The following is a 13,474-nucleotide window of genomic DNA, read 5'->3' as shown; positions in this document are numbered from 1 at the left end:
ACGGTCGTGTTTAGTCATGGCTGGTGCATCCAGCTGACGTGAATTTCTCCAGATACGTAACCTGTCTGTAATTTTGGACGCTCTGGTATTGTCCTAGAGAGTTTACATGCAGTGAAAATGGTTTGAGAGGTTCTGTAAGATGCTTGGCGCTGCTGGCCCACCCTGTGAGAGAGGAGCAAACCTCTTCTCCTCTGCTTCCTATGGCACAGAACCAGCAGCTGAAAACTCAGAATTCATCCTCCTGCCATCCAGCATCCAGCCGAAGCTCTTTTTTCTGTGCTGAAAACGTGCCTTGCAGCCCTGGCTACTTCAGACCGAGCGAGCAGGAGCAGAATCCTGTTTGCTTTCCCTCCGTGGGAAGGAACGGTGTCATTCTGGAGCCTGGTTCTTTGGCTGGCTGCTCGGCGCTTCGACTGCGCAACAACTTCTTATCTCGGGCTTTTCATTCCTCTGCGGTTTGGTTTTGTGTTTCGCCCTGGCGCCGTTGGATTGCGTTCACGCGGCGTTGCCCGCAGGCCGTGCCGTATCCTTGCCGTGCGTTGTGCCATCCAGAAAGATCTCAGTGGGTGTTCTGTTCTGCGCAGCTGCCGTGGTACAACCCATCTTCTTGGCAGCCAGAAATGCTGCGTGTCTTCTTTTCCTCCTCATCTTCATATATTGTAGTAGAGATGGAACCTATAGAAGCCTCCTTGCCAAGATTTCTCTGGTACCTAGCAGCTGTCTGTACATGCTTGGTAAGGAAGATGTGTTTTGTGAAGTAGGTTTATGTGGGATGGAGCTTGGAGAACTCTTATGTAGATAGAAAATGGTCTCCCTGGGAAAAAAAAATAAAATTCTTTGGGACTTCCCGCCACATTTTTATGGAGGTCCACGGCGAGCTGGTAGGGGACTGACGCCTTTCTGTAAAAGCACCTCATCAGGCATCCAGGTTGCCAAAAGTCCAATCTGACTGCAGCAGTATAAAAAGCTTTGCTTTGATATAGCTGTTGAGTTTATTACAGCTTATTGTTGTTATTATTTATTACAACTTATTGAGGTTTGGTGGTTTTTCATTATTAATTGCATGCTCACACATTTTGAAGATGGGCTCAAGCTAATTTCATATTTGCCTTCGTGTATTCCAGCTGCGTGGGTGTTGAAGAAGAAGAGGCACCAGATATCGACATCTATCATTGTCCAAATTGTGAGAAAACCCACGGGAAGTCTACTCGTAAGTATATTTGCACAGCCAGTCCTCAGATACTTGTGTTTAATCAAAAGATGCTTTTTTTTACCCCCCTCCCTTTTCACTACAAAAAGACACCCTTCAGTATCACGTGTCAGAAATCTTACAATTCGAACTGTGAAGTGAAATAAGATGTTGGGAGGGAGAAACCCACCGGTTGGATTGTGGAGCTTTGGATGCAGCTCCCTGCCTGGCCCCGGGCAGTGACTGTGAGCTACGGCGAGGAACCTCACCTGGAGAACTTCCATCCCGGGCCTCGGTGATGGAAACGATGCTTCCTTCCTCCCAGGGAATTAAGAATTGTGCAGATGCGTAGAACCAGGGGCCCGGAAAATACGACAGGCAGTTAGTTCTAGTGCAGTGAGTTTGGGAAACTACGTGGCGTTTCTTGTCTTTGGGTGAGAAGAAAAGAAACTGCATGTTGTGCTTGGCCTGGATATATACATATATATATATTTCAGTGGTAGTCAGAATTGTAGGATGCACTGGGGATGCCAATTCTTGCAGTTCTTTCACAGGAAAAAGTTCTCCTGAGTAAAAGTGACGGTTGATGTTGGGGGAGTTTTTCCTGGGAAAAAAACATGGGATGTGTTTGTTTTGGTCAGATTAATTTACAAATTCTCTTTTACAGTGGGGGGAAAAAACGAGGACACTGATCCTTGTAAAAGATGAAAAGCTTCACCTGAAAGCCGTTTATTGTAAATCATTATTTATTGTAAATAAGCAACAGTGATGTAGGAGTTCTCACTGCTTTGCAGCCTTGCAGAGGAAGAGCACTGTCCTCATCTCCCAGGAGCAGAAGGAGTCATAATGTTCCTTTTTTAGTGAGAAATAAGGGATGGCTGGAAACTTTCTTTTGTGATAAAAGTCAGTCATTTTAAAACCAGACAACTACTTCTGTACGGCCTTAACAATTACAGTTCAAAAAATTTCTAAGGGGAAGGAGTCTGAAATGTTTGTTTGAGGGGCAAAAATAGGAATCGTGTTTCCACATTGACTTTTCTGAAAATCAAGCGTGAACTAGAAAGCTGAATGACCTGCTGCTGTTCCTGTCTCCCACATGTTCTGCTGACAACGTTGGCCCAAGCAGGTCACCCGCAAATTGGGCAAGCCGGCAAAAACCCACCCTTGGGAGGCTTGTTCTGAAAGACTGAACATCAGTATGTCTCCCCCAAATGTTTTGATTCAAAAGAGTGAGCCTTTCACTTGTTTTGTTGAAAGATTTCTGATAAACGTGCTGGGAGTTGGTCAGACAAACAGCCACGAGTCATCTTCAGGCGAACAATTTGGTATTAGAATCGGTTACTTGGAAAAATGGGGTATGTGCAGATACTCCCAGGCTGTCATTGACCCAGAAGCAGCAACACAAGTTTTCCAGCCTCTTGAGTTTTGTATAATGTTGAGGTGTGCCTGATGTTTTGATTTCTTTCATTTTGCTTTGAATTATGAATGATGAAAGGCACCTACTTTATAGCGCGAGAGGAAAAGAAATCAGACAGAAGCAGCAAAAGTCTATAATCAGGAATTAAATATCAATTCTATAAAAAAACCCTAGAATCCGAGAAACAACAGTTCCGATCAAAAGATTACGAGTTGAATATACCAGTTAAGACAAGGCAAACTGGATCAACCCAAGTCTTCTGATGCTTTAAGAAGCTTTTTGGCTCTCCAGTTCTTCCTATCCAACTAAAAACCCAACTTGGCAGTGCGTCGCTCAGTCGACACCGTGGTTATTGGCTTATCAGCGTGTGAGGTTATTGGCGTGGTAGGAACATGGAGCATTGTGTCATCCTGGAGGACAGCAATCCAGCTTTGTTTTCTCCCTTCACGTGCGCTGCAGGCGGTTCAACGGCGTGCAGGACCGATCGTCGAAGTAGGCAAGTGTAAAAATTTCAGGAGCATTTAAACATCCGTTACTGAGAACCTTACCTTGAGGTTTGGTGAAATGTGACGCTGCAGGTTCTCGGGCTGCCATTTTCGCTGTTCCCTTGCAGAATCGTGGCTCCTGTTTAAAAATGAGGCTGTTATCCTGCAGCCCCTCCTTGCGGAGTGCAGGAAGCCGGGAAAGTTAAAAGACTGATGAAAGCAGGAACAGCTTTGCCTCAATCCATTCGTTCTGCCAGACATTTGTATGCAGGGCGTCCCGCGCGCAGCACTGGGGCTCTGCGGGGACTTCTGGGAGATGATCACTTTCATTTGTTTATTAACTGTTACAAGAGGCATTTAAACTAGTTATCTAGTGCTATCAGTTTTGTAATAAATGAGTAAGAGCTGTCCCAGAGCCAACAGTTCGCTGGGAAGATATAATTATTGCAAGATTAGCGAAAGGGAAACACAGACACCAATCGTCTGTTATGCAACTCGTCTGGATTTAAAAATATATGTGTATTTCTGGAGCATGCATTCCGCAACATATGTTTTCCAGATGTCAAATTTAAAAATCATTTTCCTCCTCTTACATTTTTCCACTTTGCCAGGGTGGTTTCGTGGCTACTATTTCAGAAGATTGCTTCCTGTCATATGACATTTTAAGCCATTTGGATTTAATGAAATTTGTAGGGACTCCTCTTTGGGAAAAAATAGACACATTCATGCAGAATTTTCTGACGTCGTTTAAATAAAACGCGAGGGCTTTGTTTGGGCAGACTTGAGTCATTTTCGTAACACAATCTGAAACGTTCGGTTTGATTGCTGTCTCATTTGCAGCAGTGGAGATCAGGAGAAATTCTTTGGAATCAGCGAAGTTACATAGATGCAAACAAAAGTCAGGCTGAAACTGTTACAACCTTTAATATAACTCAGTGGAGAACTAGCAGGGTGCTTCTAGGTATCCCTTCTTCATAAAAACATTTGAAAAGAATATAAGTATACCTTTGAAGTCTTCATTTTGAGATACAGTTCTCATTAAAAATATATTCCCTTTTTTCCTCTGGAGGGTTTTCTGTAGAAGGAGCAGGTTATACTTTCCAAAGGTCAAATTTGGATCAGTAAGTTCTGTGGAAAAAGAAAGCTGTAATCGTTTAAGCAAAAGTAACCTTTCTGACCAAAGCTTGGGCCCTTCATCCTTACCATGGTGTTCGTGGTAGAGGTGAAACGTACAGAGAATGCCTGAAAATGGGCTAAATGTCAATTATTTGAGGTAGTATAACAGAGTACAGCCGCTGGCTTGCTGTCGTCTGCGAGAGGACACCTTGCGAGGAGTGTTCAGGTGGCAGAAGCATCGTCGTTGCCTCTGCGTGAGATGTGGTGGATGGCAGAGGTGGGTGGGAAAAGTTGGATGGGAGAAGTAGTTGGGAGAGGTGGGTGAGAGAGGTGGATGCATGCGGGCGCTCAGTGCTGAGGGAAATAGGTTCCCGGTGCTTTTTGAAGAGTTGCGGTGAATTTCTAAACCCAGCACTGATTTGCTGCTTCTGTTTCTCGGTGCTCCACGCTGTCTGAAGTGTAATAAAAGAACACGTTAATACGATAAGCTCTTTAATTTTCACCGTGGCAAGTGACACCTTTGTCACTGGGACTTTTTCTGGTTGTCCCAGTGATGGTTCGGATCTGCTGAGAGGAGGAGGCAGCAGTCGTTGGAAAGGGAAGGTTTGGCATTCATGTAGGGCTTGTTTCCTTTGTTACCAGGAGCACTGAATTAATACACTAAGCCTGAGAGTCATTAAGATAAAGAACTAGCAGCTTTAATGAATCTATCCAGCTAGGCTGGAGAGCTGCATGGAACTAATAAAACCAACAAGCTTTTTGCAAAACCCGGGATGGATTCGGTGGGAAATGTCTTTACTTGAATTATTCCAGGGTTGCGGTCAGGAAAACAAAGTTAGCTTTTTCCAAACCTCATGGCTTGTAGCTGTGGTATCCAGATTCCTTTGTTAGTGAAAAAGCATTGTGGGTCTGTGCTTGTGCAATGAGTGAGGAGAGAGTGCCGTCCGCGCATGGTTGCTGTGGAGTCCGGATCCTTCCCTAGCTGATTTGAGTAGTAAGAAACGCAGAAGAGATCTCGATTTGAGGGTAAAACACTGAGTTTCATGACATAAAACAAGGGTGAAAAATAAAAGTAAATTGTGACCTATGAAAATTCTGCTATTGGAGGCTTGAAATGGTACAAAACCCAATTGGAACAGAATCCAATTTACTACCAACACAAACCTATCCGGACAGACTGGAAATAGGAATAGTAGAGAGAGAGAGTGCTGACAAAGAGAAAAAGCTGGACCAGTTTTTCTTGCTCTGTGTTATCTGGCTGTTAAAAAGCCAAAGCAGAACTACACTGACGTTTCGCTTACTTATTTGTGCTTATTCCAGCCAACGTTTTTTCCGTGATGAACTTGCCTGTATGTCTGTCACCCATTGGGAGCACGGTCGAGAGGCTTTCAGTCTACTGTCCTCAACTTGAGGCCCAAGCCTGGCTTATCTTTCGAAACCTAGGAATAAGAGAAGTTCTAAAAACTGCATTTGCAGTGCCCTCACATCTTTTTTTTTTCTTTCTTTCTTTTCTTGTTTTGTTTCATATGCGTGCTGTGTGCAGGGTGTAATTCAAAACTGATGTCTAACCTGCCGCTGCTGGACAGACCTTTAGACTAAGGCAATTTGTGACAAATACATTCATAAAGATCTCTCCTGCATATTAAGAAGGCAGAAAAGCAGCTAAGAGTTTTGCGATAAGGATTCAGTGTGTAGTCTGGCGAGTACAAAATGTCCAGAGCCTGTGTTTGCATAAAGCCTGTGGTAGCTGTGCAGCTCAGTAATTATCCGTCTGGTTGCCCTTATGTTACAAAACGAACACTGTTCAGTATGTAATAGATCTTCAGGCTACAGTATAATTGTCTAATGGTGAACTGAGAGCAGTATTAAAATCTGCAGCGTGGAGTGGTGGGGGTTCCCTCTTCTCCGCTCACATAAGAAACGAAACAAAGATTTGTCCTTCCTTCAAATGTCTCAATAATTACCTTCGACTTAACATGTGGTACTGTCCAATTCGTTCTTTTGCAGTGAAAAAGAAAAGAAATTGGCATAAGCACGATACTGGGCAGACAACAGAGGTGAAACCTGTACAGAATGGGAGCCAAGTCTTTATAAAAGAACTTCGAAGTCGTACTTTTCCAAGGTAGGTTGTCCACCTGCACGCTTGGACGGGGCTGTTCAGGTAAAGCGTTTGTAGCTGGTTTCCTGTGGATCTGCTGATGGTCCTTGCTGAAAGCACAGTACAGAGCAATGAAGTTTAAATGATATCCTAGGCTCTTCCCTTTTTTATATTTGTGCAGCCATATTCACATCTCCTCTTGATTGAGCCCAGTTCCTGCGGATTTCCACAGAAGCTAGTGCTTGTGAAGACAAGAACAAGAACATGTTTGCCCCCTGCAACATCGGCTTGCATAAGAAACTAACCAGTTTATTGCATAGAATTATCCACTTCTCAAAAATACTAATGGTTTTGCCGAAGCCTGTCTCCACCTTGAAAAGAACAATGACGTCCTCAGTTGCTACAGTGACAAAGACTCTCTTATTTGGGGTAATGAATAGCGCTAATTGTTAGGTGACACGTTCCACACTTTATTAGGCTGCTTCACAGCCATTTGTAAGAGTGGTGATTTTCTTGTGGTTCTTTAATGTGGGCCTTAGCCAAATAAAACCTTAATTATTAATGCCTAATTATTTGAGAAGAATCCTTGGAGACTGGTAAAGTGTACTTGGTAAACGCAAAACTTCTTCCTTTTTATGGAGAATTTAATTTCACATTTAATTTCCGATCCTGGTCCTAGGCCAGTTAAGGAAAAGGCTGAAAATACTTCTGCAAAGTGCTTGCACTGCTTACAGATGTGTTTCACCAAACCCAGAATTCAATATTTTTACTTGCTTGGCTGTTCTTATTTGGGCCTAACAGATTTTTATCGTAGCTATTTTCTTTTTCTTCTTTTTTTTTATTTTTAATGTACAAAACAATTTGATAGGTTGCCAATGTGATTTCTAAAAAATGGTTTAAGGCCTGGGCAGAATGATTTCCGTAACCTCGGATGGCCTTGGAGGTTGCACCCACATATGCAATATCTCTGAGTTGCTCCCAAATTGTAAAAAAAAAAAAATGGAGGCCCATTTTTCTTTTTGTTTCTCACATAAATGTGCACATAAGAAGATCTTGCTGTCAAATTAAAATTTCTGAGGAAGAAGGGTCTCTAGCCAAAAGACTCTGTGCCTGCAAGAGTCAGGCCTCTGACATCTACACTTGCACCATTAGTAAAACAAAGTCTTGTGGAGAAATTTTCTCTTCTGGAGAAAATGAATGAAATCTGCAGATGTTCACAGAACAAAACCCAACACTCGTCAGCCAGAATGTGATGAACAGAAGAAGGGGGGTCTGAGTTCAGAGGCAGAACCATCATTGGTGATTCACAGCACGCGGTGGTAAATTATAGCCCGTGGTTAGTCCCTTGGTGAGGCTCGGATCAAAAGGAACAGTGAAGAGAGCAAAAAGGCAAAAAGTATAGTTCATGCCATTCTGCTCCTGAGTTTTTAACACCAAAACAGCATTAGAGTAGTAATACTAGTAGTAATTATAATTGAACTGATGATCCGCGTACTTCGGTGTAGGTGCCAACCTTCATTTTGGCACAATCAGTACTAGATGCTCTGGTACTGATCTCTCTTTACAACCACGTGTAAGTTTCTGTAACACGTGTAGAAGCAAATCAGACTCGAACAAGTATGTGGGAGATATTACAGGCACTACAAAGTAAGTAGTTTAGTGGTAAGTCACACTTTGCTTCCTGCTCCTTAGAACCTCAAGCACTTACGGGTCCGGCCTCGTTCTTTGCACATTGCTGGCTTATGGTACCAGTGAGCACCAAAACGAGGAACCATCCTTTTAATTAATGATTAATTAGATTTGCCTCCTGATCAGCCATTGCTGATTCACCGTGGCTGGAGTGATCCAGAAATAAGCTGGATTTCTACAGCTTTAACCCTCTTTGCATCCGGCTGTCTTGTTCTCTGGGATCCGAGCGCCTCCGGGGAGGCCTGAGCAGGCCCTGGGTGAGGGGTCCCCTCTGTGCGGTGGGCTCACAGGAGGATCCCCCCCCAGCAAAAGGCCTTGGGGGGACACTCCACAACAAAGGGTGTCAGGGGGGAGCTCCACAGCTAAGGGGTGTGGGGGGATCTGTAGCCGATTTGGCTTCCTGGAGCAACAAGGACGGTGAGGCCCAAACGCAGCAGCCGCCATGGCGGCACTCGCAGCCTCGTCCCCTTTCCTGAGGGTTCTTGGTGCTGTAGGAAGATGTGAGCTGTAGTTCAGAGCTGCTGCAGGAGAGGGCAGTCATGTATTAGCCTTATCTGCCCGGGGAGGTAGTTCTTCTGGGGGCAAACATTAAAATTTTGCTGCTCATCCATGGCAGCCATGGCCCCAGCCTGCCGGACGGGGTTTGGGACCCGGCTGGCAAACAGCACACAGCAGCAGGGCACTTCTGAGGCTGATGGTTCTTCGTATACAGTCGCTTCTCGCTCCAAATTCTAGCTTACACTCGAAAAGATTTAGATATCGGACTTGAATTTCCCTCAGGAGTTGTGGGTGCAAAGAGCGGGCGGTCTCATGAAGCTGCCCTTCCTGTCGTCCCTTTGAAACCCTCCCAGTGACTTGAAAATGATTTGCAGAGTATTTCCCAAGCCATTTATTTGACTCCGTAGAAATGATTTGCAAAGTGTTTCCAGGGCAACTTATTTGAGGTTATGTAACATTTTAAATCTTGCATTCTTACGAGTGGAATGTTTAGCACTAATTTCTTTAACATTGATCACTGGTAACTCCACAGATCCTTATAACTGAGGAAAACTGTCGCTCACCCTGAGTTGTTATTTTAGGATTTTCCAGTAGTTGGTGCATGAGGCTCAAGCAAATCAATTCTGGACAATTCTAGTGAGCCATGTGTGCTCTGCAATAAATGGCTTTCTTTTGTCTGTTTTTTTTAATGTGCCTAATTTGCATATGATTGCTTATTCACGCCTTTTTCCTTTCGGTAGCGAAAGGCGGAACATGCCAAACACTGCGTGGAGGCATCTCACCGTTGAATCTGTGTTTACTTTTTCAGTGCTGAAGACATAGTGGTGAAAGTGCCGGGCAGCCAACTAACAACAGAGTATTTGGAGGAAAATGGCTTTGCAGAGCCCATCCTTGTTCCGAAGAAGGACGGCCTGGGTTTGTCCGTCCCTGCACCCACCTTCTACGTCAGCGATGTTGAAAACTATGTCGGTGGGTATCTGGCAAGCAGGTGGCATTGTACTGTTTGGAGCTCAGCTGTTTGTTTTTATTTATGTTTAAATATATAATTTGTGTAAAAAAATTAAAGTATATATTAATATGCAAGTTCAAGACATAGACAATGTATTTGTTACGTAATGGTAGCTTGTAATTAGCAATTGATTCACTCTTGTTTCTTGTACCAGCTTGACAGTGAGCCTGAGCCAGACTGCATTGTACTCCGTAGCACCGCATTAAAAGAAACAGACATAGTAGTATCAAGAAATAGTTTCTTCAGGCCAGGTCTTAACTGGTTAGTGCCATGTTGCTTTGTATTGAAGGAATTATTAGACCGAGACTTGCACTCTGCAAAGGCTCCAGTCCATTTTTTAATACTGCTGTCAGTTAAGAGCCATTTTCATTGCTGCTGGTCGTCTGCATTCATTTTGGCATCCTCCTGTCCCTAACCCGAGCAGGGTGTTGCACTGCATCTTCTCACAGGTCATCACGTCATCCTACCTTGGAAGACGTACCTTGGCCAGGAGCCACGGAAATGCTCTGAAGCCGCTTGTTGTGTCTCTGCATCCTTCTGGTTTTAGCATGTGTCATCTCATCTCTTGTCCTCTCTCACGCTGTGTCTCCTCTGTGCCACTTCCTCGTCCCAATCTTCTGAAGAGGCACCATCCTTTTGGAGCCGTGGCTCCAGCTCTGGTGTTGCTGTCTGCGTTTCATGGTCACTTAGATATTCTGCTAACCAGCCCCTCTTCCTGCACCCTCTTTACCAGGCCGTTGAGCTTTTCCCCAAACTGGAGGGTGTCACCAGGCACCCTTGGTTTTGAGAGATAACTATGAATGCAGGAGAATTCAAGACCCCTGATTTTATTGTTACCCCTATCCCATTGCGTCTACTGGAAACTTTCCTTGTCCGTCTGCTACACTTAGCAGATTTTCTTCTGTGACCTAGGTGTGACCTCCTGTGCATCTGCTGGCTTTCTCTCAGCCTTTAGCTGAAATAATCCACCCTCCCAACAGAACTGTTAGTGAAAAGCTGGAAGAAAGAACGTGGCCTGTTGAATGCGAAACTGGCACCAGATTTGAAAGTAAAAGATGCGAACAGGCGCTGGGCTAACCTCCAGGGGGTTAGTTTGCTCGAAGGGGAATTTCCCAGGCAGGGCGGTATCTCGCTGCTTTGCACTCTGTTGCATTGGACTTAGAATGTCTTTTAGAAACAACGTTAAGTAGCAGAGGAGAAAACACTGCAAATGAAACTGCCAAATGCATCATTGCTGTCTGGCATTTCATGAAAAAAAAGATAATTGATTTGCTCTCCTCTCCTAATGCGAAAAAAGCTATGAATGAAACGCTGGGAGATGAAAAATATGGCCAATTAAAACTGAAGAGAAGAAAGACTGGAGAAATGCTTTTCTTGCAGAAAGGATAAGAGAGTGTGCTTTGAAATGGGCACTCTTTGTAAAGCTCTGACTTTCTCCACATGTTCTCTGTTTTGCCCGGTGTAAAATCCCACTAGTTGACTAACACTGTTAGTATTAACACTGGAGATTTGTATCCAGTCAGGTCTGTCAGAGGAAATGTATAAGCACTGATAGAGTAGTCTCTGTATTCTAATATAGAGGGGATGCATTTTTGATAGGTGTAATTTCAGGTAAAATTACAAAAAGTCAATTTTCAATTTTTTTGTGGCATACCCGAAATATCATGTTAAAAAATGAATATTTTCCTGGAAAACTCCTTCTCGATTACAGATCTTGTAAGCAAAAATTTAAAATAGAGCATAAGAGGACTTAGAATTCGGGAAAAATCAGTTGGACAAGGAATCCTATACCGTGTTATGCCCTGCCTACAATCAGAAGACTTTTACAGTGTGATAGGTAGGGCTTACCCTGTGGATATACAGCTATTTGCATATAATTTTCACCAAGCAAATAGAGTTTGTAATGAAGAGAACAGATTCAAAATAACATTAATCCTTTAAAGATAAAACCAACAGAAACAATCATGGCAGAGGCGTGGGTACAAAAGCACCATTTTGTGCATATGTGTTTTATGTACGTACTTGTCTTACATATGTGTATACATACATAAACAACAGGGAGGGTACAAAGGCTAAGAAGTTCAGAAAAATCAAAAGATGCAGGTGTTTCTCGAAGTGTTAAATCAACCCCAAGTGTACAAAACGGGGCAAGTCAGGTTGTCCTTCAACCTCTCTTTTTCATTGCATTTGTAGGGCCAGAGAGGAGTGTTGATGTCACCGATGTCACCAAGCAGAAAGACTGCAAGATGAAACTTAAGGAATTTGTGGATTACTACTACAGCACCAACAGGAAGAGAGTCCTCAACGTGTCCAACTTGGAGTTCTCGGACACGAGGTATAGTTAATTCAGTGCTACTATACGCTAAAACATGATGCTCCGGGAGCAAACTCTCCACCCTGTCCTGGTAGTGGATGGTGATGTAGTATGTTCCTAGTATGGTCTTAGGTACTTGGATGCAACTTGATAAATATCGGTAAAACCAAACAAAGGAGGACAGAGCATCTGAGAGAACTGGGGTTGTTCAGCCTGGAGGAGAAGAGGCTGAGGGGAGACCTTCTCACTCGCTACAACTGCCTGAAAGGAGATTGTAATGAGATGGGGATTGCTCTGTTCAACCAAGTCACAAGCGATAGGACACGAGAAAATGGCCTCAAGTTGCACCAAGGGAGGTTTAGGTTGGATGTTAGGAATCATTTCTTTGCTGAAAGGTTTATCAAGCATCGGAACGTGTTTTTCAGGGCAGAGGTGGAGTCCCCGCCCCTGGGTGGATTTAAGAGTTGGGCAGATAGAGCGCTCGGGGACATGGGTTAGTCATGGACTGACCAGTGTGAGGTTGGTGGTTGGACTCAATGATCTTAAGGCTGGACTTGATGATCTCGGAGATCTTTTTCCAGCCTCAACAATTCGGTGGTACTGTAGAGATCTTTTCCAATCTGAGTGATTCCGTGATTTTGTGAGATGATCACAGAGGTACATGTGGGACAATATGGACATAAGGGGTTTTTTTTCGTATTTTTTTCAATATTCTGAGTTATTTTTCTGGTGAGATGGGAATCCTCATGGATATAAGGCACTTTGAGCCTAAAGTGATCTTGAAATGTGGTGATCTCCTCCTTTTTAAAATGCATTGTACAGCCCTGAGCAGCCTACTCCTACAGCACTGGTTTGAGTGCATTGAGTGTCGCTTACCAAAATCTGCAGTTTGAAGTAGCGGAGAGTAAGTAAATAGGTGAGGTGTGACTTCAGGCGTAGCGTGACATGTCACTGGCTGGCCTTGAGCGAGAACAAGCTTGAAATTACTACAATTTCATAACGCTGCACCGTGTGTTGCGGTTTTAGTTTCGGTGCTTTTGCGAGTTAACCTGCAATCCGTGTGACGGCGGTTCAGGACTCGAGCGATGCTGACTTCCCGATGGAGGGGGTGATGGTGGAGATCAGCTCTGAACTGTGATGTACTGCACGTCCTGCAGCTGTGCGGATCGTTTTTGTAGTTTTTGTAGTCCTTCTAGGTAGCTGGTTCTTCAAGCATCAGAAAAGGAAGAAATGCCTTTATGGATAAACACTACAGGGAAGGTGATGAGTGCCAGCATCAAAATAAAGACCGGTTGGCTCGGGGAGCATTCTATTTTAGGAGGGAGACTTCAAGTAGCCTTCAGAGAGGAGGCTGATGAATAATTACGAGCTCGGGGTTATTTTAAAGCCATTACCTTTAGCCCTGTAGTTAGTGTTTTAGCTGTGCACACCCATTTCTGCAGAAAGCATCTCTAGTAATTACAGGCTTCAAAGATTACTGGTATCTTCAGCTGAGATTTTATTTTTTTAGCTTTCTGCCATTATCCCCGAATAACGGGAGGTCTTTTGTTCGGAAGGACTGCTGGAGCTGTCACTCATATGCTGCTAATTTAGACATTAACTAGCAAATATTTTATTTCTTAATGTAGATAGTGACACTTTAATTGAATGCACTGCTCC

At 43.8% G+C, this 13,474-nt stretch overlaps 1 protein-coding gene across 1 annotated transcript in view; it reads left to right on the top strand.

The window, feature by feature from the left end:
- Window positions 1-1,082: 1,082 nt before the first annotated feature.
- The window catches only part of LOC104276267 (lysine-specific demethylase PHF2-like), a gene marked incomplete at both ends in the record, with an annotated part of 37,734 nt that continues 25,342 nt past the window's right edge, over window positions 1,083-13,474 (top strand). Inside the window, 4 exon segments of the mRNA XM_009872522.1 lie at window positions 1,083-1,210; window positions 6,215-6,329; window positions 9,301-9,461; window positions 11,695-11,836. Coding sequence (XP_009870824.1) covers window positions 1,083-1,210; window positions 6,215-6,329; window positions 9,301-9,461; window positions 11,695-11,836 — 546 coding nt within the window.

The sequence above is a fragment of the Apaloderma vittatum genome, unplaced genomic scaffold, assembly GCF_000703405.1.
Source record: "Apaloderma vittatum isolate BGI_N311 unplaced genomic scaffold, ASM70340v1 scaffold8137, whole genome shotgun sequence".
Classification (NCBI taxonomy): domain Eukaryota; kingdom Metazoa; phylum Chordata; class Aves; order Trogoniformes; family Trogonidae; genus Apaloderma; species Apaloderma vittatum.
The sequence above is the reverse complement of the archived record's forward strand: the minus strand, read 5'-3'. Positions and strand labels throughout refer to the sequence as shown.